This window comes from Empidonax traillii, unplaced genomic scaffold, assembly GCF_003031625.1.
Source record: "Empidonax traillii isolate 1590-97213 ecotype Southwest subspecies unplaced genomic scaffold, ASM303162v1 scaffold99:size1466351, whole genome shotgun sequence".
Classification (NCBI taxonomy): Eukaryota; Metazoa; Chordata; class Aves; order Passeriformes; family Tyrannidae; genus Empidonax; species Empidonax traillii.
Window position 1 is genome coordinate 294,674 of NW_020955292.1, and position 27,218 is coordinate 321,891.

The following is a 27,218-nucleotide window of genomic DNA, read 5'->3' on the forward strand; positions in this document are numbered from 1 at the left end:
AGTCTGGGCCTAAACACATTGCCTCTGATTCAAATTGACAATTTTGTTAGGCCCTGTACTAAATGTACATGTTTGTGTCTTGCAGGTTATCTTCAAAGAAGAGAAGGCACAGGTAAGAGTTGAGCGAGTATGGGTGGTCCCTTAGAAATATAAGTTTATTGGTCTCTTCAAGGTTGATGTTCACTGAGTGGGGGCAGAAGACACTTCTTCTGTGTCTCCTTGTAGAATCCCCTTGGCTACCCCTATTCCCTTGGGTCTGGGGCTGCCCTTTCCTTATTCAGCCTTATGTGCTCCTCAGACCTCACAGGAATTTTTTTGGGTCTCCAGCCCAGCTTGTGCAATCAAGTACATAATTGGTGTAACCTCTTGGTGTTACCTCTGGCAATCTCATCGTTCCTGCACCTGAACCTTCATTTCTCTTATGGTTTCATTTGCAAACAGTGCCCATCTTTGAAACATTCAGAGTCAGTTGCTTCCCAGGTGTGTACTGGAAGAAGTCTCCTGATTCCAGTACGTGTGCGTGCAGTATCAAGAAATTTTCACCTTTTCTGTGTAAAAAGGCAAAGTCATCGAGTTGGCTGGTCCCTTTGAGGGTTTTGGCCAAGCCCACGAGGCAGATTTGTCAGCAGGCACTCGGACCCCCTGTGCTGTGGCAGAATCACGAAACCCTTTCATTTTTACTGCATGCTCTTGGGCAATCTGGCTGTTAACACTGATGTGTGATTGTGCAGCTTTTTATCGGAACAGAAATCTCCGAATTAATTAGCCATTTCTTATTTAGTTCTTCAAGCCCCAAAAGTAAGAGAAAGGAAGAAAGAAAACACAAAAAACAGTAAGTAGTGATTCATGGAGTTCCCTGCCCTGCCTGCACAGTGTGGGGCTAGGAAGTGCTTGATGTGGTGGGGCCCCTGGAGCTAACACCTGCTGCACAGCCCTATGTGACTCTCAAGGATTATTTTGCAGCTAAAACCAGCAATTCTGGTCTTGTTGGAATGAAAAAGGGTTTGTGGAGGCTGGAGATCTTTCCTCTCCTTTTCTTTTTTGACCCCTCATTCTGTACTTTTTGTGTATCTCACAAGGATGTGGAAGGGTCTTGTTCACCCAGTCTGGAGCAGCGACTCCGGCTCTTCTGGTGGGAGCAGCATGAAAAGATGAACTCCAATCAGCTGAAGGGGCAGGCTGGCATGTTTTTACTGGGAAGGGCTTTGGCTCCTCCTGGTTTGCTGCTCTTGGAGGTCACAGTAGAGGCTACTCATGCTACGCAGTACAACTAAATATCTTAATGGAGTCTAGGGAAGAGAAGGGATTTGTTTGGAGGTGGTGGAAGTTGCAAAACTCTGGTGTTGAGGTTCCCTTCAGCCCTGGAGTGTTAGCAGAGCACAGTCCTATGGGGCAGATAATCAAGGGGTAGGGTATAAAATGGGGTTCCTCACGGCTGGAAGGAAGGGCTGTAAGCTGCCTTTGTTTTTAACTTCCTTCTCTGTCTTCTGGTAATTGCAGCTTGTGGCTTCTCACCTGTTTCAGAGCAAGGAAACAGTTCTGAGGCTGCACCTTGGGCACTGATCCCCTGATTGGCTTTGCTGGGACTTTGGGATACTGCCTGAGCAGGCCATCTCTATTGCATGCAGAAAGCCTGTCTCCTCTTCTCTATGATTTCTGTGTGTTCAGTGGCACAGACACCCTTTTTTCCCTCAAACTGGGCTGCCCTGCACTTAAAAATTGCAGCAGTAAAAGGCAGGCTTCCTAAGTTATCTGTAAAAGCAAACATCTCCCCAGCCTTACATAGCAGTACCCTAACAGTGTGGTTAAAGCAAAGATCCAGTCCTGCTGCCGTGCCCTGACCTCAGGGAATGAGAGCTGCTGGAATTGCCCTTTGGGGATAAACCAGACAAGGCGTTTCAGCCTCATTTTCTGCTCACAAATCAGAGCTGAGCCACTCCCGATTTCTGCAAACCTTATTGCTCCCAGGTGTGGATCAGATGGATCCCATGAGCCATCTCAGATCAGGATTTTTGCATAATCACATTGCTTTGGCTTATCTTTGCATCGAACAACTGGTTATCTAAATCACACGGGACCAGTTTTTCCTCCTGAAGGGAGGGAAAACACAGCAGAGGGACTGGTGTAGAGGGTGAAGAGCAAACATGGGGATTTTCACACAGATCCACCATGTGAGGGAGAGATGTTCAGTGTTGCTGATTTCAGCTGTATGGAAATAAGGAAGGCGGATCCCAAAACGTGAAGCTTTTAAAAATATAGGGTGTGAAAGGCATCAAAGGAAACAGCCAAGTGGAGTTGAAGGAATTACCCTGAAGGCTGTCCTTTCGTCTTAAAGGACTTGTTCTCAAGTAATTATTCGCTGAGTTTTTATACCAGCAAGCTGCTAAATGCTGTCCAGGCAGGCCATATTCGTGCTGTCAGTGACTGTGTGGTGTGGCCATGAAGCCAGGCTGTTCCCACCAGCTAACCCACCCTTAGCTTTGCCTGCTGGCCCAGCCGTGCTAGCCTGAGCAGATGGATGTGCTGCCAGGTCTAAAATAACTGCTGTGGTGGGCACTGGTGAGGGGGAATCGGCACAGAAGGTGGCAGGTAGCCTGTCACCCATGTCACCCCGATCTCTGCATGCTGGACTTCAGCTGTTGGCGCAGGCAACAACATCCCTTCAGTGACAGGGCCAGGCAATCCATGAGAAACAGCCTGGATGGTGCAAAGGGAAGCACAGCAGGACACTGGACCTGTGTCCTGTGCAGGGTTTGCTGGGACTGTTGTCAGGCCCTGTCACAAAAGGAAGCAGCAGTGACTGGGCCCCTGGCAGAAGCCAGGTAAATAGTCCTGCCCCTCCAGCAGGAGCCGTGCACAGGGCAGGCTGCAGTGAGGGAAACTGCACTTTGTGCAGCAGCCACGAGAGCTTCCCACAGGACTGGCCAGATGCTCCCACCTGGAGAGGGTGGGGAAGGCTGGGCTGTTACTGAGCACACTGTATCACTTGGAGCTTGTGCTTCTGCCTCTGCTCTTTAACAAGGAGCTAGCACAACAGAAAGGATTGGAGATTTGTGTTAGGTTACCTGGAGGGATGGTGCTCCCTGCAAGGCTCAGCAATGGGAAGGTCTTGGGCCGTTGCCTGGCTGGTTTAGGGTAGTTTGCAGGATGAAAGGCAAGCACAGAGTTCTTTGAAGTCTTGAAAACAGAAAGGGATGGTGCTGGCTGCTGCACTCCTGCGTGCTTGTCCACAAATCTTTCCCCAGCAGGCTACGGAGCCAGCTTAATAGCTTGTGTGTAAAACGCTAGCATAGGTCTCGGTAAGATGGCTTGTCTTAATGTCGGTGTGGCAAGGAAAGGACGGGGAATTTCATGCCTTGATGTTCTGCACAGTGTTTCATACACCAATCCCTGATTTAAAACTCAGATCTCCATTGTGGTTTGAATGTTACTGACTTCAGCCTCCAGCTGCTGGCTCTTGCATCCCCCCATCTGTTGGCCTAATGCTGGTTTTCCTTTCTGCTCCCCAAAGCTCTCGTGGGCGCACCCGGAAATCTCACCGGCACCGCCGCTGCCACTCCCGCTCGGAGAGCTCTGACTCCCACTCCCCCAGCTGCCGGAGCAGGTAACACCACCACTCCCTGGGCTCAGTGTCCTCAACACTTCCCTGTGGGCTCAAGGACACGATTGCCATGGCCTGCCTGAGCTGTCTGTGCAGAGCCACGTCCCGTTCTGGTAGCAGCAATGTCACATGGTGGGGGCTGAGCTGCTCGTGGTCTCGGCCACAGGAGGGTTTTGCCTCAAGGAGCAGTGGCTGCAGCTTTTTGGTCTGACAGTCACTTCTAATCCCCATGGCTGATGATCAGCCCATGACAGCTGATTCCAGCCTAGTGTCCCTTCCCCAGCCCAAGGGCTCTGTCCTGCTGATGTCCCAGGAAACCCTTAAACACGGTCTTAGCAACCGAAATATATTTGCCCGTGGCAATCTCTAGCCACTGTCTTTGACCTGATTAAAATCTCTGTCCTGTGGATGACAGGACCTGGGACCAGCTAAGTGGATGCTGGTGTTGGACCCGGCATCACTGCAATAGCAAGTGGTTTAAACACATCATGAGTTCATGTTTCATGTTCTCTGAAAGCACTTGAAGAACCCACCCCCACTCTCCCACTTCATTCCTCCTAAGTGCTGCAAATTTTCTTTTGAAAAGCTGATGATCAGTGGGGGGAGGAATGCAATCAGTAATTGGAGGGGTGCTCACTCAAGAGCAGAGTGTGTCTTCTCTTGGAGGTGTATCACCATAGGAACATTCTAGGCTGCATGAAGGTATGGTTTGCCTTGAGCCACCATGAAATCATGAGCTGGAGCTGAAATCTGAAGTTAAGGTCCAAAGCCTGGATGCAAAATCGTTATTCTTCTTTTCAGATAGAAAAGCAAAACACCCCTTTCTTCCCATTATGACTCCCCAGAGCAGTCATGTGGGAGACATTTTCCCCCATGCCATCTCCTGGCCAGGGGTTTCTATGGAATTGGTGACAGGAACCACTGCAATGCTAAGGAATAACATTTTGGTTCTTGGTGTCTTCTGGAGGCACAGAGCCAGGTCTCGGGAGGAAGGGCGTAAAACACGGCGAAGACACTCCCGGCACCATTCGAAGATCACTGCAAAGAGAAGCTCCTCTCCAGAGGTTCAGGCCAGTCAAAAAGCCAGCCAAACCCTCCCACTCTACAGCTTCCTGTCTCCCAAGGAAGTAGTAAGTATTATACACTGTCCTTCTTTGCTTGAACTAGCCAGAGAAATCTGGGCAAGAACTCTGAGATGAAATTTTTATAACTCAATTATAGTGATGTTAGACAAACTTGGTTAAACTGTATTATTAATTCATGGTGCTGTTCTCCAATGTATGTAAAGTCATTCCTTCCTTCAGCACTTTCACATCAAGGGTGGGGCTGGAGAGGGGAAAAACTTGCAAGGGCTTTAACCTATGAATAATGAATTGAGGACATTTAATAAGGGAAAAAAAAAAGGTGGCCTCCAGCAAGGATATTTTACAGGGAAGTGTTTGTAATGCAGTCTTTGCTCAGCTGGATGTGAACTTAATTCACTGGTCCTCACATCCAAAAGTTTAGTCCTTCAGGGCAATAAAGGGTATCAAACATATATAAAAGGAACATTTACATTTAATGAGTTGCTGATTATTGGCAGGGGATGTTTTCTGACTATCAGAATCCTTCTAGGATCACTGTTGCTCTGGACTGACAAGCCCAGGGGCTAAATTCAGAAGTTATGAGTAGCCCTCATTGACGCTAATGGGAACTGCATGTGCAGCTGAGGGTAAAATCAGACTCAGTGCCTTGGGATGTTTTTCCATCTACTTGGAAAGAGATGATATAATACATGAATTGAGGGAGCAAGAGGTGGAGGAAAATATTAGATACAGATTGATATCAGTCTTCCTTTTCTGTGACGTGTTTCCCATTTGTCCCTGGCAGCAGCAAAGCAGAGGTGTGATGCTCTTTGACTGTGGTGTTAGCATCAGATAGGCATTCTGGAGAGATAAATTGCTACACAGGACTGGAGGTAGTGCAGAAGCTTGTACTCACATGTGTGGATGTGTAATGCCAGAGGTGTTTGGAGTACAGAGTCCTCCAAGCCCCCAAGTGTTTTTCTCCTTCAGGCCCAGTCATCAGGTGGAAATAGCTCAACCACACGCAGGAGCTACATCAGATAGGAGAGAATCAGTGCCAGCAGGAGGAGAGACTCTACCCACACAGACAGCGTGCCCATCAAAATACACGGGGATCGTACGTGGGCACAGACAGGCACAAGCTGTCTCTCAGCATTAGAGACGTGCTATTTGCTCTCGTTATAGACAGTTCCTGAGCGTGTGGGGCCCCGTGAGTCACTGCTTGGAAAGCCTTATAAGGCAGCGTGGAGAGCAGAACCCGCACACCACACGTTGATGTGTGTGTGCAGAAAAACGAGGTATGGAGCTTGTGGCCGTGAGCTGGGGGTGTTGCCCTCTGTCAGCTTGAGAAGGTAGGAAGGAGTTTAAGGGCTCCTCCCAGCAAACAACCAGCCAAAGGCTGCATCGTGTCACCAGGGTGTTGTTTGGTTCAAGCTGCGTGTTTTGCATAAACGCTTTTGAGCCTAAGCCTGGTTTTTAATTAGTACTAGGTTTCCTCTCTCTGAAGCCAGGCTCCCCGAGTCCTGTGAGGCCAACTGCCAGCTGTTCTGTTTCCTGAGAAAGAGTAAACTCTAATTTAAAATTTTTTAAAGCTTTAAAATGAGCTAAACTCAAGCATGCTGCACTCCCCTTTCCCCTTGATTCACTTGAGGTAAATGAGCAAAAAGCTGCAGGGCAGGAAAAATCAGAGCTTTACAGTTCCAGATGCAGGGGGTGGATGCAAAGTAAAAGTCATCAGGACCCTCCTGTATTCTTTCTAGTGAGAGTTAATAACACAGGCAAATATTTCAGTGACTGATGCAAGCCACTATTCTCTTTCTGTCCCCAAAAGAAATACAACCTCCTGGGACAGCATTCGAGAGCATATTTAAGCAGTTGTTTAAACTGAACAAGTTAAGAGCTGCCCCTGAAATTTTTCTGAATAAGATCATTAAATATCATGTACTCAAAACTGGCAAGGGAAAAATGGAATGGGGAACCTTTAGTCTCATTTATTAATGACTATACACAACCCTTTGATGCCTCTCCTTTTGTAAGTTAAATGGTTGCTCTATTAATAAGCTGAGTTCTGTCAGACTCCGCTTTGAGAGCAGCCTAGATGTGTTCTCAAATGAAACTGTGCTCTCGCAGAAAATTTGATCACATACCAAAATTAAATTACTGGAAAATAGAAGATTTTGTGGAAAAAAAAAATCCAGAACTGGGATTCAAAAAATGCCATGTTTCAGTCCTCTGTGAGGGTTGGTGTGTCCCATTTTCCCTAGCCTTCCATCTGGCCTGGGTTCCAAACCAAACCATCCTTACCCAGGGACATGCAGTGTCATATTTCCAAAGGAAAATGTTTGTCCAGGGAGGATCTCAACATACAGAAAAGACCCAGAGAGCCAACACACAGACTCCCATGAGGTACTGCTACAGCGCTTCCAAAATGAAGGGTTTGCTTCTTAAACCTTTGCTTTTCTTCCGAAAATTTGATGTGCTTTGTTCTAAATTCTGCATTCCCCCTGCACCATTTGTCTTCCTTTATAACAAAACAGCCACAGTTTCTACCTAGGTCTGCTTGGAACTGATGAGGGATAAAGCACACAAAATAATGCCCTGCCCGTGCTCCTACCTTGCAGTTTCTTTCCCTCTTTAAGCAGAAGTTGATGCACACACACATGCATGTCCACATGCAGAAACACCCCAAAGTTCCCTGCAACTTTTCTTTTTGGCAGTGAATTTCCAAGCTTCTCCCTCTCTTTCTCCTTTAATCTCCCGAGGCCGCAGTAGCCACCTACTGAGCACAGGATTGTGGGGCTGTGCCTCAGCATGCAGAGGAGCTGTGGGGAACGTGCAGCATTTATTTCTGTACAGAATACCCCTAACCTGCTGCAGACACTTCATTCCACTGTGCTTTCAGCTAGCAGTGCAATATAAATACCTGCAGGGCATGGTTCTAATTGCCTTTGTTGTTCCTGATGAAGATAACTGCACAATGCACACACTTTCCTTGCCAGCTCCTTTACTTCCACTGTAGCTCATTTGTGATGCCACAAATGAACACAGGCTTGAGCCAGATTTCCAGTGAGGCTCAGTGGGGTAGGGCTGGTCCAAATGATGCTGTTTGTCTTTGTGCTCATGTCTGCAGGGAGGTAGAAGAAGGGAAATGCTGTGCAGGGAGGTAGAAGAAGGGAAATGCTGTGCAGGGAGTGGGGGGCTGTGCTGGAAGGCTCAGGAAACCTTATGGCAGACCTGCATGTTGGCTTGCTGCTGCTGCTTTCTGGTTTTTAGCCTGGGTTTTTGTTTACTTAAGAAAAGCTATTCCTTGGAGTGTTAGGCAGCATATTTTTGACAACAAGGCCCTCGAAGAGCAGAAAGGTAAAACCTTCCATAAATATGGAAGTTGTTCTCTTTTATCTTGTCGTATTCTCCACTCTCAGCCAGGGGACTGAGGTTACCCCTGGTTATTGTCTGGCAAATCCACAGCTCGTTGCTGGACCAGCAGCTGGGAGGAAAGGACAGGTGTCTGTAGCCATTGAAGGGTTAGGTATATACCAGGTACCAAAAAAGGTGGGGGAAGGAAAACCCTTGCTCCAAAGTAGTGCCAGCCTGGCCCAAGGTGAGGTGGGGCCACCCTGGCCTCTGTCACACAACACTGGCTGCACCCCAGCAGGCTGAAAAGGTCCTTGAAAAGGATCAAACCTTTGCCATTCTCTGGAGTTTACCTCCAGCAGTGGATTGGTGAGCCAGGCTCTCAGCATTGAGAGCACTGCTATCCAGTGCCAAATAACCCAAGCTCAGAGCTTGCAGGGACAGTCCTGTCATTGCCTCCATGCTTTGGGACTCAGTCCCCGTGGTAGAGAAGGCCTCACCCTGAACTCTCAATCTAGTCAAAAAAGAGGGTATTTTCCCCCCTCAATATTCCTTAAGTCAGAGATTTATAATTGTGCACAAAGGGGTTATATTGAATTCCTACGGTATTTCTATTTTGTTGTACTCAGTAAGAAGTCAGCTTTTCAGCTGGGGTGGGTCATCAGCATCAGAGATGAGCCCATTTCCCCAGGTGAAAGCCTCCCCCAGCCCCCTGCCCTGGCAGGTGGAGGTACCCCAGACCCAGCCCAGAGCCTCCATCCCCCCCGAGCAGCCCCTCAGCAGGTGCTGCTCCCTGTGCTGGCAGCTCCTGGCAGATGTTTGCCGGGCCCTTGCCGAGAGCAGGGCTCACTAGGGTCATGGACACAAGTGTTTTATTCCTTTCATTAATACAATGCCCAGAAAAGGAGAGAAAGGGAGACATTATGCTCCCCTGAAAAAGAAATTAACTCTGCTTTGAAGTGAGTTGCAAAACAAAGAGAAAAAAGGCCCAAGAAAAAAAAAATATTCCAGCTCTGACTGAGCCTGTGCCACGCTGGGCACTGATGGGTCTCAATCCTTGTAGGGCTGAGAAAATGTGTCATCTCCCATCCTGGGGCTGTCTGTGGCACAGGAAATGGAGTTATTCAGTTTAATTGGAAGAAGAGCAGTGATTGTATTTTTGTAACCTATTAGACCTTGCTGCCTCTTGGTCTGGGACTGCACTCAAAATTACAGTCTGGAGTAGGAGTGAGGGCCTCATTTCTCTCCCCCTTCATCTTGATTAAATCATGATTTGAAACCAAAAAATCCAATAAATACATATCTTGGGTTCCCTTGAGGGCAGTGGTAGGTTCCCTGCTGAAAGCTGGAAGAAGTAAAGTTCATGAGATTATTTAATTACTTATTACAGGCTGGGGGTGAAAATCCAAATGTTCACATAGAGAGAATTAGGTTTGTGAAAGAGCAGAATCTTCTAAGACACCCTAGAAAAATAAAAAGCCATTAGAATTCAGAATCACACAGAAGAGTGTAATTCAATTGAGCTTTGTGCAGTGTTTTCAGATGTAGCACTCTCTTTCCATCCTGGGTGGCTGGCATGACTTTCAGAAGCAGTAAAAAGGGACCACAAGCAAAGCCGAGGTCGTCAGATGGGGACTATGAGGAACTGGTCTGAGCAGACAGGCAAGTTGAACACCTGACACTTGTCCTGGCTCTTCCTGCAGGACAGCATCTCCCTCAGAGCCCGCAGCAAGCTACTGGCTACAGCCTGGTACCCCAAGGTGGTGGGGCTGGGAGGCTGCTGTGTGTCCCCTGGTGCCTCCCCTGCCCCATCCAGACCCTCCATCCCTCACACAGACTATGTGTGATATGTGGATATGTGTAGGAACTGGATATTTCACTCATATCCTCGTGTTGCCTCTTCCTGGAGTGTTGCTGCCACAGATGTTGAGCTACAGAGGAGCTTGTTGATCTCCCCAGTCATTTGACAGATTTTGTGATGTGCTGACAACAGTTGCTGCTTTTGAAGGCAGACTTCAACCAAGGATCCCAGGTCCCCAAGTCAGTCTGAAAATCTGTTTCAGAAATGCCAAGGAGCTGCTCTATTTCTTGGCTGAAATAATGGGCTTTTAGTTTAGACTGGGAGGGAACAGAAGGAAGGTGTTTGCACGTGTGATGCTGGGGTCGGTGTCCCTTGGAACAGCCTGTGCCCACCCCAGGCTTTTCCTACTGCTGCATCTGGGGAGTACCTCACAGGGTGGTTTTATGCCTGTAAATAGAAGATGATGAAAAAGCTGCTTATCTCTGGGTTAGGGTTTGTTCTAATGCAAACCATTACCCGTCTTTTAAAAAAATATGTTTGCCACGTTTGAAAGCACAGTCCTGTATCTTCTGGGATGTGCCTGGGGAGAGTGCAGTGGTCCAGATCTCTCTGGGCTCTGGATGTGACATCAGGGTTTCAGAAAGAGCTGATGAAAAACAGAGATGGGTCCCTGGCTTTCCTATGCTCCTTTGACATTCCATTTTCTGCTGGAGTGAGTAAGGACTGGTAGAGCAGTGCTAGAGCTGAGAAAGAAGCAGTACCAGATGCTGAAATGAGGACTTGCAGTGTGTGTCTCTTCTTAGCTGGGAACACCTGGGAGATGTTTCTGTGTTGAAGGTGCAAGCTGGCTAGTGAAGAAGGATCACTTCATTTCCCATGTGTCCTACTGGGGTTCCCGATGCCTCAGAGTTGGGACTGAGCATCACTCAGAAGTCAGGGTGGAATGGGGGAATCTACATCTCCAGTATGGACTAATTTTATTCCCTTATCCCAGAAGTAGTAAAATCTCTCTCCCTGGCAACACAGGAAGTACTTGGAGATCTTCCAGCTCCAGGTGTTTTCAGAGCATTAGGTTGTTGTGGGAAGCCACCGTTCCACAGACTGTGCTGAGAGCTACTGTGTGTGTTGGTAGCTCTGCTCTGGTTTCAGTCAGTGCTTGTTCAGCACCTGTGTCCCTGTCAGCTGTCCCTGTCCCAGTTAGCACCTCTTGAAGTAGGTTGAGGGCAGCTCTTCCTGGGGACAGGGGCAGGAGGGTGGATGTGGAAGCACCATCTGATGGGATGAAAGAGCTCCGTGTAAAACACGGCACAGGCTGAGTGTCTACAGCCCCTCTGAGGATGAGAAAGCCAGACAGTCCAAGGCTCACCTCTCCAAAGGGACTGGCTCTGTCCCTGCTGTGTGATAGCTGATCCAGGTCTCCTCTGCTCCCTTGGATATTACCAATATTGCAGTGTGGTTTTCTTGGCTCAAAAGGCCTTGGAGCGGTGAGGGCATGACCCAGGTCCCCAGCGCAGAGAGCGGGGCATAGACGGGGGTATTGTGTGCCCCAGAGTGTGGCATGAGGTGTTTGAGGGAGCAGGGCTTGCTGGGAAGGTGTTGGAGCACTATCACGAGTGGGGAGTACTAAACCTGTGTGTCCACACTCTAAGGATCCTGGACCAAACCTCATGGGTGGGAATGAGGAGAGCAGAGCCTCTGAGTGGAAGAGGAGGAGGCCACATGAGAATGCAGATGTGCAGAGGCTGTGTTTGTCCCCAACTGTCACCTCACTGCAAGGGCAGACATTAGTACTAACACAGCCCCACTCCCAGTGCTGGTACATCCTTGGACCAGCTTAGGTAAATGCTAGTGGAGTTAAAACTGAACTATAAAACACTGAAATGATGTAAATCCCCTTGGTGGTGCTCAGGGTCCCAGAAAACAGCCCTCCCCAGGGAAGCCTGTGTGAGTTTGAGGTCCTTGCTGGCCCCGTTCTGTTCAGCAACCCACCAAAACCCAGCCAGGGTATGGCTGGACCCCCAGGCAGAGACTGGCCAGGAGCAGGGTTTTCCTCTTTTTTTTTTTTGTTTTTCCTTCTTCCCTCACTTGATTTCCCTTTGCCACTTCCCTAAAACCCAAGGGGGTTTAGTGCAAGCTGCGACTTTTCCTCACAAGCCATCAGCCTCCAGGAACGGGCTGGGCAGACTAATTTACAGCAGCGGGAAACAAAAATGAGTAATAAGGGAGACAAGCGAGCAGACAAAAAGCAGTTGTGACATTTGCATAGAGGAGGCAGCAAACAGTTGGCAGTGTGGATTGAAGAGAGGGTTTATGTTTTTTTCATGTAATTTGAGACTCTAATGATGGACTTATGTTGCCCGCTCTTCCTTTTTTCTTACACCTTACCTACTAAAGGAGGAGTTCTTGATGGGTAAGTGGATGCTATCCGCAAGACACCAGGGAATTTATTAGAGGTCACTTGAGCGCATTAGCTGTATCTTCTTCAGGGGGTAAAAAAAGCACACAAACAAGTATCTGTCTACCTTTTATTTCCAAAGGGATTTTTCTTTTTTTCCCTCACCCTCTTTTTTCTTTTTTTTTCCCTTTTTTATCTTTTTTTTTATTATTATTATTATTTCAAAGTGATACGTTTGTTTATTTGCCAGTTTTTACTTTGTGCAGAAGCCCTTAATTTGATTTGGTTTGGTTTTTTGTTGCCTGTTTTAGTGACATTCGTTTGGCTGCTTTATTAAGGAAACTTAAAAAATTCACTCATTTAAGATTTGATTTCTTTTTTCTTTGCAAGGATTATGTAGATTTTATATGTATATACCCCCCTTTTTTTTTTCCTCCCCTCTTTAAGGTTAAATAAGGGCTTTGTCCTCTGTTATATCTTTTTTTTTAGTTTAGTGAGTTATTTTGATTCTTTGGTTGCCCGCTTACTTTGTTGAGCTCTTTTGTTTAACATGAATCGCATGCTGATACTCTTTGCATGATCTCTAAATCTTCCCATTATCATAGCAGGGGGAAAAGAAGTTTCTTCTTACTGTGGATTTCTTTTAGGGATATGTGCGTTTGTTTTCTTCTCCTTTCTTCTTTTTCTTTCTTTCTTTCTTTCTTTCTTACTTTGTTTCTTTTCTTTCCTTTTGTTTCAGTGCATCACGATGGTAAAATTTCTGGGTTTATTTAAAAAAAAAAAATAAGCAAAGTAAAACAAAAAAAAACCACCCCCCCCCCAAAAAAAAACCATTCAAACAATGCCAAATGGCTTTTTTGCTTTCAGATCTCTCAGTCAGGGTCTTCTGCTGACCTCTTTACCAAAACAGACAGCCCGCCTGGCAACCTAGCCAGCCAGAACGGAGAGTATCATGAATATGACTCAGGAAACGATACTTCCTCCCCTCCCTCCACTCAAACGAGCTCATCCAGGTCAAAGGACAGCCAGGAGAAAAGAAGTCTAGTCCATGATGGCTTTGGCCATGCCTTCTCGTCCGGGAAGCCCAAACTGGCCAACAGCGATAACAGCTCTGATTCAGGAAATTCCTTCACCAGTTGTTTTTCCCAGACCAAGGGAACAGCTTTGGAAAATCTGTCTCCAGATGCCCAGGGACAAGACCGAAGGTCAGTGATTACCGGTAGCTGCTGCTGGCAGCCAAATACCTGGTGCGTTGTTGCTCTGTATCTCCTGCCCGCTCGCCAGTTGCCGTGGTGAGCTGACAGGGAGGTGTCTGTGGTCTGGAGGCAGGCAGATACCAATCACACCCACGGTCTTGCCAGTCTGGAGTCCAGAACCCAGCAAGGACCAGCGCTGTAGCCTGAGGAGGAAGATAAAATCCAGCCATAACATCCCTGGGCTTTGCTTGCGCCGGTGCTTCTGGCTTTAGTGTGGTAAACACAGAGTTTAGGCCTGGGTCAGGCTGTGCCCAGAGCACATTCCTGCTCAGCTGGGCATGGCACATCAAAGAAAAGTTTCACTGGCCTTTCTGGGAACAATCTGAAAGGGGTATCTGGGGACTGACGTGCTACTTCTCCCCCTCCGCCAACTGAGGGGAAGGGAAGCGGGGTTTGTTTTCACTAAAACCATTATGGGCTGTTCCTTCACCTGTCCAATGAACCAGATCCAACCTGCCCCTTCTCAGCTCATCCAAGACTGGTCCAGGGAGAAAAGACAGCATCTCCTGCTGGTGGAGAGCACAGGGAGGGTCAAGTACCCTGCTGGCTGCAGGTAACACAGCAGCAGCACTGGGGCCACAGGGCATTCAGGCTGGGGCAGGAGTCAAACCACCACCCAGTGCCACAGGTCACCCTCAGGAGAGGGTCGCTGCCAGCCTCCAACACTGCCTCCCATTCCTGGGGATTTGCCAGAGGATGTTGGGGATGAGGACACTGAAACTCGGTGGATGGTACTCAAGGCTGTGCTCAGGCCAGCGGTGTTAGGGAACTCTTCCAGCTCAGGCCCTTGGGTCCTAAAGGCTGGAAGTTAGAGCCAGGGTGTGGTCTGGGGGTGGGAGCCAGGGGAAATGGGTGTTAGGAACAACAAGCTTCGTTTTTCGGCCAGAGGGTAAAATTTTAGGGCTATATGTACTTATCACATTGTGACTCCAGTGGGATAACTCTGCCTTCACATGGGTGGAGCTGGGATTGCAGCTGGCCCTGGCTGCTGGGAGGCTGCCTGGCTGCTGGGCTCTGACCCCAGCTAATTCCCAGGGCACTTCTGGAAGAGGAGGAATCCACACAGCGCTGTCCAAAGGCAACAGGACGTGCCTGCTCAGTGCCCACCCATGCTGCTCTACAGCCAGGCTGGAGCGCAGCCCCCTGCCCTGCCATGCTCTGCCTTTCCCTCACTCCAGCCAGGAGTCTCCCTGCCAGGACCTGCACTGCTCGCTGGCCTGACCCAGGCTCTGCCAGCCAAACACCTCTGGTGTGTTGGGCACGAGGCAGATGAACTGCTCCTTGTGCCACCTGAGACCTCTGGGACAGCCCGGAGGGTGAGCTCTTGGACTCTGACCCACACGCATGGGGTTTCCTGCAACAGCAGCCTGGGGAGCCAGGAGGTCTTTTTTACCCCCAGCTGGGGAGTGGGAGGATGGGAATATTTGTTTGCTGGAGCATGGTGCTCCCCTCAGCCAGGGACCAGTCCCAGTTCAGCTACAGCTTCAAGGAGCGTCCAAATCTCTGTTCACAGAGCGTGCCTGTCCTTGTGTCTCGGTTCTTCGGAGGAGAAGAAGCGAAACTTCCCCCCATCCCCAGCCCACAGCTCCCCGCTCAGGCCGTGCTCCCGCAGCACCTCCTACACCAGCACGGGCAGATCCTCCCCCGGCTCCAGCCGCTCCCGCTCCTCACACCACAAGGCCTCTCCCAGGTACTCCCGAAGCAGGTCCTGCTCTTCGGGAAAGAGGTAAGGCCAGCTGAAAGGGCTGTCTCTGTGACCCTGGGCAATGCCTAACTCTTGTTGGCTGGCAGGCTCCTTACAGGGGGAGGTGTGAGAGTTTGGGGGGTGCCTGGGGATCCACGAGGCTTGGATCTGACCACACAGAGCTGAGCTGAGACTGTGAAATATGACACATCTCTTCCCCCCCACCCCCCAGATTTGGAGTAATCTCGTACAGCTCAGCCTTCAGCCCCTTTAACTCTTTTATGTTTCTTTCCTGTCTCCAGGTCTTCCTCACATTCCCCCAGCTATTCCTCCAAATCCTGCAAAAAAAGTCCTGGGAGTAGGAGTTCAAGGCCTCGTCGGAGCCCCAGTTACTCCCGCTACAGCCGTAGCAGGTACAGCTCTCTACTCATGTGCTATCTGCTGCTTCACGCTTTCCCACTGCCCCCATCACTTGGTTGGACTCCAACACACCTCCTGGTTCTTCCCAGCCCCAAACTGCTCCCTCAGCTTCCTCACTGGGTGCTCTAGCCCTCAGCACTGTGGTGAGAGAGAGCAGAGAGTCATGCAGGAAGGTAAATGGCAGTAGGTTGGCCCTCAGTCCAGTGGAGATTTCTCACCATTTATTGCCCCTGAGGAGCTGTTGCAGAGGGAAGAGCCCAGAGAGGAGCTGTGGAAAAAATGGGTTTTCTGGAGCCAAGGGCTGCCCAGCATTGATTCAGGAGGATTTCACACAAAGCACTTTTGGGGGTGGGTTGCTGGGAAGGAGACCTGGTTTATCCTTGGCTTTGAAGCATCATGGTATTTCACAGTCAGAGCATGTGGCAGGTGAAGTGGCTGTCCCTCTGCTCCGAGCCCTTGCAGGGGACACGCTGTGCAGCCAGGAACGCAGAGATTGCTGCTCTGCTCAGTGGTGTGTGCCATGGCCTCATCCCAGAGGGAGATGCCTCAAGGGAAAACCCAGGGAGTGCCTCTCTCTATCTTGCTGGTGTGAATGGTGGTCAGAGCATGAGTCTCTGTCTGGGTCTGCCCACCCAGGAGAGGAGCCCATGTCAGAGAGGGGTCTGATTGCAGCAGGGAATGACACTGCTTTTCAGTCACAGCTCTGCCAAAGAGTTGTCAGGCCCTGGGAAGTGCCCCTGTTGCCAGGGCAGGTGCCAGGCATCCTTGGGCTGGCACTCACAGCCTTGCAGAGCGATACATGGTCCAGGCACTCTCTACTCCCTCCACACTCCTTAGAAAAGACAAATCTCCAGCTCAATCCTAGAGATGCCTTTGGGCAGGATTTTCTGGTATCATCACTGCTGCTGTGAACATTTTGCACCCTTAAAATCGTACATTCCTAAGGTCGATTCTTGCAAGCTGTGACAGTCCCTGTGCTTGTGAGGAGAACATTTCCTGCACGGAAGGAACTAGGCAGGCTCTTGACCTGTAACGTGTTGCTTTGCAGATGGCACTGAGCGGGGTGTATGAAGTCAGCCACGCTCCGCAGAAGGGCCTGTGCTGACGTGTACGGGAATTTAACAAAAGAGAAAACCATAGCAACACCGGCACTCCTTCTGGCGAGGCATGAGGAGCCCTGCAGGGATACGGGGCCGGGGCCCTCTGCTCACGTGGGGCCTCCTGGCAGGGCTGTTCCCGCTGGCAGGGCTGTTCCTGCCAGCTCCAGCAGCACGGCCAACGAGCAATTTTACAGAGCTAAATACAGAGCACACCCACAGACACGGGTCCCTGTAAGCCATCTTAGCTTGGCAGTGCAGAGCCACTGTAAGACACTGCTGGAACCTCCGAACACAATTAGTGGTGTCCATCTGTCCAGCCAGATGAGTGTCTCTCTGTCCAGCTGGACAGAGAGCTCAGGGCTGATGCCACAAGAACACTTAGAGTGGTCCCTTTTGGAGCTGAGTGCCCTCCATCAACGGGTCATTGCCTCCACATCCCAAACCCTCCCCCAAAACCCCAGCAGTGACAGTTCACAACCTGTGCCTTCCCCAGGGACCGTGAGCGAGAGCACAAGTACAGCTCCAGTGAGAAGGAGTCGCACCGGGAGCGTGACCGGCAGCGTCGGCGCCGCTCCTACTCCCCCCTGAGGAAACGCCGGAGGGACTCTCCCAGCCACCTCGAAGCTCGGCGCATCACAAGGTGAGGGGGATGCTGCCCCATCCTTTGCTCACGGGCTCCCAGGGGGATGTGGGCTGTCCCTGGGTCTCAGCCCTCGCCAGAGGAGGTTTCTCAGGTTTCCCTGAGCCTGATCAGCAGGCCCTTCCACTCCTCCTAGAGCTTGGGGATTTCTAGCTAGAGGCAGAGGGAGGATTGGGGGAGGGGGGGCGTTTCTCATTTACAACAGCTGAAGGAGAAAGGATGGAGTCAGAGCAGGGACTCAAGTGCCGGGAGCATCTCCTCACAGGCTTTTTATTTCATCCTTCACTCTGGTAGATGTCCCACACTGTGGAAAGACAAATATTGACTCCAACCTTCATGCTGAAGGCTCTCTGGGACAACATCAAGCAAAGCCCTGCCTCAGACTTCGTGCTTGCGATGTTCCCCAGGGCTGTGGGTGTGGGTGGTTTGAATCCCAAGGCCCATCAGCTACCTGATCTCTTCCTTCTTTTTCTTTTAAGCAAACACAGTCACATTTCTGGGAGTGTTGTGCAGAGCAAACAGTGCTTTTGGGGGATTTTGGCAGTAAATCTGTCCTCGTGTTGCTGGTAACCCACGTCTCTCTGTCCCCACAGTGCCCGCAAACGCCCCATCCCCTACTACCGTCCCAGCCCCTCCTCCTCCAGCAGTGCCAGCAGCTACTCCTCCTGGTACAGCAGCTTCAGCCGCTCCCCGAGCCGAAGCCGGAGCTACTCCAGCTACCGGACGAGCCGGAGCCGAAGCTGGAGCAGCAGCAGCGCTGAGGGCAGGAGCCGCAGCCGGAGTTCGGGCCCCAGGAGCAGCCGCAGCAGGAGCAGGAGCTATGACTCAGGAGCCAGCTCCGACAGCCTGCGTCGTTAGGGAGTGCCGCTGGTGGCTGACACCGTGTGCCAGCGGCACCTCCAGATTCCTGGCATTCTCTGCTTCCTTCCCACCTACCTGGCCATCGATAGCAATCATCCCCGATACTGACGTGGTGGCGGTGCCGGGTCCCCCTTCCCCGGTTCAGAGAAAGAGCCCTGGAGCACCTGATGCAGCCCCTTCGTTCTGTCATGGAGTGGGTGGATCAGTCCCAGCTCCCCGTGCCAGGGCTGGAAGAAGGGTCGGTGCTTTACAGAGGGTCTGTCACGACAGACCCGCTCCATCTTCCCCGATGCTCCCGTCTCCCCATCGCTGCCACTCTCCAAAGCACTACCAGCTGGTCCAAAGGAAAGAACTCCAGGAACCAACAAACTAACTTCTGTTGGAGGAAGAGACCCAGTTAGGGAGGAGTTTGCTGGAAAGCTTCTGAGATGAGGGGGGTGACCTGTCCCCACCAAGGCAAATATCAGGTCCCTTGGGTCTCTCCTCCAGAGTAGCTGCCCACTCTGCAGCAGGCCTTTTCCATAAGAAAATATTTATTTATTGCCGCTCAGCCAGGCCCTGCTATAAATAGAAGGCTAGAAATCCCTCCTGACGTAACTCCCGGGGAAAAAAAGGGCAGTTTGCTCTTTCTCCTGCCCTTTCCTACCAGGTAGCCACACCTTTTGTAGGGTTGTGTTATCCCCCCAGCGCTGACTCGCTTGCAAACAGCCTGCTGAGGTCTGAAGCAGACATGGGGCTGGTGGGGTACAAGGCAGAGAGGAGCTGGTGCCATGCTGCACTCTGAGTGCCAGCCATGGCATGGGAGACAGGGGCCACATGGTTCCCCTCTCGGAGGAAGCCTCGTGCAGTTTGGGTTCGGGTTTTTCTAAAGGGAGCGTTGCCCTTGGAGTGGAACCGTGGGGAGGTCTGGAGACAGCCTGGCTGTGAGAGCACACAGGGTTAAAAGGGCATTGCATGAGCCAGGGAACCCTAAATTCCCTTCCCTGAAACATGCAGCAGTTTTAAGCAGGATTTCAGGAAGCCATTTCTCCTCCAGCCCCTCAGGCTGCCCTGAGGCAGGACCAGCAGCACAGCAGCGCTGGGGCCAGGCTGCAGCAGGGTTTACTCACGGCCCAGTTTTTCACTGGGAGGCCGGAGCAGTGCAGGGGGACAGGAAGGGCCCCCCACTAATTGCCTGTTTTTCCAGGGAGCCGCAGGCAGCGGCAGGAGGGCCGTGCCTGCCCGGCCTCCCTGGGCCCTGGGGTTTTGTCTCCCTGCCAGCCCAGCTGCCTGCGCAATTACTGTGTTTTGCCGGGTAACAAAGGCTTCTCCCAGCACAGGCTGAGCTGGTGCTGAGGAGTTTATTTCTCTTACAACACCTGGGTGCTTAGAGACGCTAATTTGGACTTCCCTCCCTCCCTTTTTCCATCCCCTCCCCTTCCATCCTGCCTGATTATTAACGAGTTTAGGCTTAATGAGTCAAGGAGGTGTGTTGTTTAAGTGTCACAGAAAAGGGCTGAGTGGAGCCACCGACTGCGGGAGGAGGAGAGGGGGTAGAAAGGAATGCAACCCTCCCCCACTGAAAGAGTTACCTACAGCCCCCTCAGTGCCTCTGGCAGCAGGAAAAGGGCCAAAGCAGCAAGTGGAAGAAGGCCAAGTGCCACAAGGTGTTGTGGTGGAGATGGATGATCGCCTCAGCAAGCCTATAAACCTATTACCTGTTGGAAAGTACAGCATCGAGGGCTGGAATTCCACCTGGGTGGTACAAGGAGAAGTTTTATGCCAGGAGTCTCTTTTCCAGTATCTTTCCTACTGCTGGTTCCCCTTGTCCTGTGCCTTCAACACCCAAAGTCCCCCTTTTTCCCAGACCCTGATCCCCTGCCTTGCTCTCAGCAGGTAATGTGAGGATGAGGATGGCTGAGGCAGAGCTGGGCACTGCTGTGGTTGGTGGCTTGGTGAGGACATGTCTGTCTCCTGGGATGACACTTTCTAGGACAGAGAGAGAAGCATTCCTTGTAGGGCTGAGCAAACGCTCCAGGGCTGTGGTTGAGGGATCAAAGACAGGGTGTTCTTGCAGGGGGGTGCCTCTGCCTTCCCTCCTGTGCTGGCCCTGACAGTGGCCCTTTGGCCACTTTCTGCAGTAAGCTCCCTCTCAAAAGGGCTGAAAACCTCACACTTCTTCCCCAAAGAGTCTTTCCCAGGCTGATGCTGAAATGCCCTGTCCTTCTGCCCCCCGGGAAGATCCAAAGGCAGTGATGGGAGCTCAGATCCCGACTCTACCCGTGTTCCAGGAGCAGCCTCCTGCCCCTTAGCACCCTGTAACGCACACACGCAGCTGGAGCAAGGAAGCAGCGAGCCAGAAGATCCAAAACTAAGCAGGAAAAGAGGAGGGGCTTCGTGCAACTGGTGTAAATACCAAACAGCACACGTCGCGGCTGGGGTCGGACAATGGAAACACCACACCAGGATCAGCAGCATCCACCCACCATGGGACAGGAGATGACCCCGAGGGTTGCACAGGGCTCTCGAACCCGTCCAGCTGATCTGTGATTCAAGGACTGCATCTGCCTGGACAGTCCATGGCAGCTAAACGTTCCTGGGGTTTCCCAAGCAAACTTGCATTGGATTAAACCTCCTAAATTATTTATTTATTTATTAATAATTATTATTATTATTATTATTCTCTTTTTAATTCTATGTCAGAATGGATGCAAGTGGTCACCGTTACCAGTATTTATTTATTCTTTTTTTGAACATTAAGTTATTTTCGGATTTGTTTGTTTGTTTGTTTGTTTGTTTGTTTGAATGTATCCATGCTGCCGGTCTCCTGAAAAGGTTTACAGCTCTGGCCCCCTCTTGCTGAGGTGGCTGGAGGAGTGACAGTCACTCCTGCTGCCTGAGTGTCCCTTTGTGCTCTCTGAAGCGGGGCGGACAGAGGGACGCAGGGCAGAGCTGTGTGTTTTCATGTTCAAATCTAGGGTCTGTCATTAGATTTGTGCAGGAATGTGATGGATGTGAGCATGGACATGGGTGTGGGAGCTGACAGAGGTGATGGCGAGGGTCTGCTGGCCGGCTGAGCCCCGGGGTGTCCGCAGTGCTGCGAGGGGAAGTCTCTCCCGGGCCGGCCGGGTGCCAGTTGGCCGCTGTGCTGTTTCCCTTGGCTCCGCAGCCGGTGCTCAACCCGAAACCAATCTGCTCCACGGAGGCACTGCTGGTTTCCCTGGGAGGATGCCGTCGCCAGGACTCCCCTGCCGTGTTTATCCCTGCGCGGTGACCCACCCATGGGAAAACTAAAGAAATGAGACTGTGAGAGAGTGATCCCCGCGGAAGGTCCTTGCAAAATCCGGTCTCTGGTGACGGGCCGGACCCAGTCTGTGTGTGTGTACATATGTATGTGCACATGTGCATACACATGTGAGTTTCTCTTGGTCATCGTATTTATTTTTTAACTTATTTGAGATTTTTAGTACAACCTGGAACATCACCCTCCCTTGTCAGTGGACAGCTGGGGTTTCTGTGGGTTTGTGTGAAGCCCGTGAGCTTTTCTGTCTCTGTGCCTTTTGCCAGTGCTTTTTTTTTTTTCTGTTTTTTTAATGTAGTTTCTCTCATTTGTTGCTTTTATGGATTCTTGCTCTGAATCCAACATCTCAGATTGCTGCAGGTGCTCTCTGCAAAGAGCAGGTTCATCTGGCAGAAAAGCAACTTGGTCATTTTGATGTTGGTGAATCGCTGCTCACCTGTGGTCAGACACACAAGGGATGTCCAGGGCTGGCCACAGCATCAGGAAAATGCTGGGAAGCAAAGATAAGGGATGTTTCAAAGCACTGTTCTGTTCTTTCTTTTCTTCATGGCTTACAGCACTCAGCTGAGCTTTGCTTTATGTTGACTGCAACTTTCTAAATGTTTTTGTTGTTCTGGGGACTGAATTTGTACCAAATTTGTCTGCAACAGCCAATCACTGTTATTTTGCTATGCATTGTACATATATTGAACAGGCTGAGAGGACTTGGCCTCTATTTAATATTTATTTCTTCTATTTATTGAGCATTAATTTTAAAAAGCAATTTGGGCCATGCTGTTGGGTCCATGAAGGTAGGAGCTTTTGAGGTGTTGCCATACACGTTGGAGAGAAGCAGGCAAATTGGGCTCGTTTGGACCTCACCACCAGTGATTTAGGGAAGAACCTCATTGTGATGGAGATGGGCAAGGCAGCTGAAAATTCTCCATCTCCCTGGACCAGCTCCTGTTGACAAATCACATCCCCCTGGAAAGGTGCAGGGCATGCAGAGATGACAGGCCAGCTCTGGTGGAAGAATAACCCTCCTCCTCTTCCTCTGCCATGTGGAATAGGGCTGCTTGGATCACCAAAGATCCCTGGAGATCTCTGATCTCCCACTGCTGGTCCCCTCATCCCTCTGGGAGAGGGGGACACTTGTCACTCTTGCATCAACGATGAGGAAGAGGATAGGGTTGAAGTGACTGGCCATGGTCTCTACCAGGAAGGCAGGATGTCCACACTGCCCCATCCTCAGACCTTTGTGCCACGTCCTGCTTTCCCCCCTTCCCTGAGATTTGTGCCAGAACCAGTAGCTTTGCCCAGATGGGAGCTCAGGAAAGGTGGCCAGGGCAGGACTGGGGAGGTCTCTGCTGTTGTTTCCAACACAAGCAGAGCTTGCTGCAGGCATCCTCCCCCCGCTTTGGAAAGAGCAGGGGATGTGCTAAAAATCACAGCCTGCCCCAGTGTCCTCTTTCCCGGAGCAGGAGGTGTTTGTGCTCCGTGGGCAGAGATGCCTGTGGTGGTGGAGTGTGGACGTGGCTCTGGTGTTGGTTCGTGCCCAGTGCTGGGCTGTTCCCAGGGAGCTGACTGGGAGCTGCCGGGTGCTCAGCCTTGGGGCTATGGGGATGTTGGTCTGAGAAAGGGATGGATTCAGGTGCCCTTTAGTGTCCAGTGGGGTTTTATTACCTCTTTACCAGAGAACAAATAATTCTCATGACTTTGCTGCTACCTGGAAGTTTGCACATGGCTGGGAGGATCTCTGAAGCACAGGTACCTCTGCTGTTGTAGCAACAGCATCGTGGTCAAGCACCCCAGCTTTTGGGCTACTGCCTAGAGTAGAACAACACCCTGATCCTCACAGGCCCGGGGCAGCTCTCCACCTTCGAAACCCAGGGAATGAGAAGATCTAGAACAAAAGCCAAGGCATGAGAAAAGCCGTGAGGGAGACGGTGTCTCTGTTTTCTTGCCCGTTGGTCGATTCCACACCAACGACATGGGCGCATCTGTTCGTTTGAGTTCATTGTAAAGCTCCCCTTGCTCTCCATCGACATATGTTCTGTATCCTTTAGTCTTCCTGGGTGTTTGAGTTGTTAGCCTGGTTAGAAAAAGGTTCCAATAAAGGTTTGGACAGTATTTCCTTTGCAGCACAGCCCTGTTTGTCACGTTCCTTTTGGATCCAACTGTGCGCGGTGGGATATTTTGGGTTGTTTCAGCTGCTCCACAGGGAAGGGCATGTGCCTTCACTCCCAGCTGCTGAGGGCTGGCTCCTCAGGGCACTGGCTGAAACAAAAAAAGTTGGGGACTAGTATTTCAGGCAGCTCTCCTTTCCCTGCTGGGCCAGGCCTCTGCTGCCCTTTGCCCGGCACTTTGGATCTCCTCACCCTGTTCAGGCACTGGGAGTCCAAGCCAGAAATCCATCCATCTCTCCATGGAGGTCACTGTTGGGCTCGACACTGCTCTCCTCGGGGCTGTGCCTTTCCCTGCCTGCACAGCCCTTGCTCCAAGCCCTGCACAGAGCTCCTGCCATGGTCACCTTCTTGCCAGGAGCCAGAGGCAACAGGGACTGTTCAGCACCCTCACTTTGGGGTCCGTCCCTGGGCTGGCTGGAAGCCGCCCAGGGGAGCAGCAGCACCAGGCCAGGTCCCCATGCTGTCCCCAACAGGGCTCAGATGGGCACCCAGGAAAGGTCTGGCTGTGGTATAGATGGATCTTGGGAACACAGGGCAGCATCCCCAGGTCACTCAGAGGAGAAGGAAGGCTGCAAGGGCACTTCATGCTTCCCAGAACTGATGTCGCAGGATGGCTCAGCAGTGGGAGGCAGTCGGGAGGTTTGGAGTGACAACAGGAGCTAAATTGGGATGGCCCAGAGCGGGTGGGAGGGGACGTGTGACTAATGGGGATGAACGAGGCGACAGGGAGAATTCCTGGCCGGGGAGGGAGAATGGCCTGGAGGTATGTGGGAAAAATGTGGGACTGGGGATATTGTGAGGCTCCTGGAAACACAGCAGGATCTTGGAGCTGCCTGAAACCTCCTCGGGGCTTGTCCCCCTCTCCCGGTGCGCTGGTGTTGCCAGAGCAGGTGCAGATCTCGGTGCTGGACTGACCCTGCTCTCCAGCCACCGTGAGAGGTGCCCAGCTCAGGATCAGTGTGTGGCCGTGTCCCCCAGGACACCCTACTGTCACCCCTGGGCAGGGGCAGGCGGGCAGGAGAAGGGCATGGAGGAGGATGCTCAGCTTCTCTGTTGGCAGCTGCCTCCCTGCACCGCGGGTGCTCAGCTGGCACCTGGGACTTCCCCAGGCGTCTTCAGGTATCCCCCTCGGACCCCAGGGAGACCCTTGTGATACCCAGCTATCTCCACGGAAGGGGAGGAAACCTGTCCCGGCCCAGGAGAGCTCCCCACCCCCAGCGATGTCACGTCGGGTGCAGCGTCATTAATGCCACCGAGTGACCAGCGGCTGAATCTCTGCGCGGCCTGCGCTGCATTAAAGTCTTCCTGCTGCAATTAGTTCCATCAAGTCCATTAGAAAAATTGCAGATGCTGGAGAGAAGGAGCATGAGGCAGAGCCAGGATGCGGCATGAGGAAGTTCTTCCGTATCCAACATGACCCTCATCGATCACATCCCACCCTCCAGCGCATCCCACTGCCGGCCAGGGCGCTGCCTGGATCACTTCCCCTCGTGTCCAGCGGTACCCCCTGCATGTCGCCCGGGCTGGGGCTGTGTCTCCCGGGTGGATGCTCTCTGGGAGCTCCGCCGGCAGTGCCGCCGCGCCTCTTCCCACCGCGCGGCTCGCTCCCGCCGCTGCCCTGTAATTAGCCCGGCCGCGGCTGTGATTAACGCCTCGCCCTCCCCGCACCGTGATTGCGGCAGGGCTCGGGCACGCGGCGGGGCGAGGAGAAGGCAGGTACTGAGCAGCACCGTGAGGACCCTGCCTGCTTCCCGGGGTCCCTCTCCTTCCCCCGTTTCTCTGGGCCCAGCAGGTGAAGGTGGTCAAGGAAGCAGTGTTGGAGAGGGTCATCCTGTCCCCTGCCCCACATCCCCTAAACACCCACCCACGGGGTCCCACCGCCCTCGCTGTGCTATGCTGTGCTGGGGGTGCCACCAGTGACCCATTTCCCGGTACAGTGGTACCCGGTTGTGTGAGGACACGTGGCTTTACAGTGAGGGGAACAGCTTGGTCAGCCCCACCAAGGTATTTTTAACAGGTGACACTGGGGTGAAAGAAGCCAGCCCGGGCTATTTTGGGCAGGCAGGGTGGCAGGAGGGGGCAGCGGGGGCTGGGGCAGCTGCTGAAGCGCCGTGGCCCCAGCGCAGTCGGGATCCTCGGGCTAGCAGGAGTGGTCAGCTGCCACAGCCCGGATTCTCCACGGCTGTTTCATCCTCTCCAAAATACTCGGCTGACAGGGCAGGACTTGCAAAACACACCACCCCCCTCCTCCCAAATCCATATAAATAGTGCTCGCCCAACGGCTGGAAGGTTAGAGAAGTTTCTGGGCTCCAAGCTCAGGCATTTATTACAGCTCCCACCCGGGAGCAGCAGGGAAAGTTGCACATAAAGCGCTGGGGAGTGAGAAGGGAGAGAGAGGCTTTTTAATCTCAGGATATTTGGTTTTACTATTTTTTTCCCCTCTCCTGACAAGAAGTTTTATTTTCCTCTCCCCGGTCCTGGGATCGCAGCCAGACAGGAAGCGTTTTCTGACGGCCAGAGAGCTCCCTCCGTCCTTCCTGCGCTCTTCCAGCTCCCGGTGATTCAGCTTGAATCGATTTTCTCATCGTCCTTCACCTGGTGCTGGGAAGGAGGGACCGTCCCCGCGCACCCACGTCCCACTCGGGGTGGATGCGTCTCCTCCGGGACGGGCTCCCGGGGGAAGTTTGCAGCCAGGAGCAGCCACACAGAGGCTGAGGCTCCGTGGGAGAGCCCCAGGGACACGCTCAGACCCCTGCGAAGGAAGCCATGGCCGACAGCCAGTTGCCCTTCTCCTGCCATTATCCCGGCCGGCGCAGCATCCGCGACCCTTTCCGGGAGCCCGGCCTGACCTCGCGCCTGCTGGACGATGATTTCGGCTTGTCGCCCTTCCCCGGGGACCTGACGGCGGACTGGCCCGACTGGGCTCGGCCCCGGCTCACCACCACCTGGCCGGGCCCGCTGCGCGCCGGGATGGGCCGCCCCTCGGCCATGGCCCCCGGCTACGGCACCCACTTCGGGGGGTACCCCGAGAGCCGCAGCCCCGCGCCCTTTCCCCGGGAACCCTGGAAGGTCTGTGTCAACGTGCACAGCTTCAAACCCGAGGAGCTGACCGTCAAAACCAAGGATGGCTACGTCGAGGTGTCAGGTGAGAGCAGGATGGGGCACGAAAAGCAGCCGGTCCTGCCGGCTTAAGGAATTGCTGTAAAATGCCAAAATCCCCTTTATTTTAAGGCAGCGGCAGCAGCCCTGTGCTCGGGAGCCGGGGAGGGTTTTGGGGCAGCTCCACATGCAGTTCAGGGGTGCCATGGTGGGATCTGGCTCACAAGCCGTGGTGGTTTGCTGCCAGAACGAAAAAGGACACGTGTCCTTTGGGGTAAATCTCCCTGCTTTCCACCCCGGCTGGCAGCACCCTGCAGCGAGCGGCCAAGAGGGGCCCCAGCCTGGCTGGGTTAATTATAGCCGGGGTGAGGCCGGCACGGAGGGAGATTCCCTTTAAAGGGGCCGAGGGAGAGGCTGGGAAGAAGGGAGCAGCTGCTCCACAGCTCCAGAGGCCCAGCCTGGATCTGAGCAGGCCAGAAGCGCATCCCTGGGAAGCCA

General features: G+C 52.2%; 2 protein-coding genes across 3 annotated transcripts in view; both read left to right on the plus strand.

Moving 5' to 3' along the window:
- Positions 1 to 23,569, plus strand: part of SRRM4 (serine/arginine repetitive matrix 4) — a 52,433-nt gene extending 28,864 nt beyond the window's left edge. The window contains exons 5-13 of one of the 2 annotated variants that reach the window (XM_027881914.1): positions 86 to 112; positions 782 to 832; positions 3,512 to 3,604; positions 4,569 to 4,731; positions 13,083 to 13,420; positions 14,985 to 15,197; positions 15,458 to 15,568; positions 17,169 to 17,315; positions 17,909 to 23,569. In XM_027881914.1, the coding sequence (XP_027737715.1) occupies positions 86 to 112; positions 782 to 832; positions 3,512 to 3,604; positions 4,569 to 4,731; positions 13,083 to 13,420; positions 14,985 to 15,197; positions 15,458 to 15,568; positions 17,169 to 17,315; positions 17,909 to 18,173 (1,408 nt within the window). In that variant the 3' untranslated portion in view covers positions 18,174 to 23,569. The remainder of the gene's footprint in view (positions 1 to 85; positions 113 to 781; positions 833 to 3,511; positions 3,605 to 4,568; positions 4,732 to 13,082; positions 13,421 to 14,984; positions 15,198 to 15,457; positions 15,569 to 17,168; positions 17,316 to 17,908) is intronic. The other variant, XM_027881915.1, reaches the window with a different exon arrangement.
- A 2,193-nt stretch (positions 23,570 to 25,762) lies between these two features.
- Positions 25,763 to 27,218, plus strand: part of LOC114056603 (heat shock protein beta-8-like) — a 5,140-nt gene continuing 3,684 nt past the window's right edge. Inside the window, exon 1 of the mRNA XM_027881917.1 lies at positions 25,763 to 26,766. Coding sequence (XP_027737718.1) covers positions 26,388 to 26,766 — 379 coding nt within the window. The 5' untranslated portion in view covers positions 25,763 to 26,387. The remainder of the gene's footprint in view (positions 26,767 to 27,218) is intronic.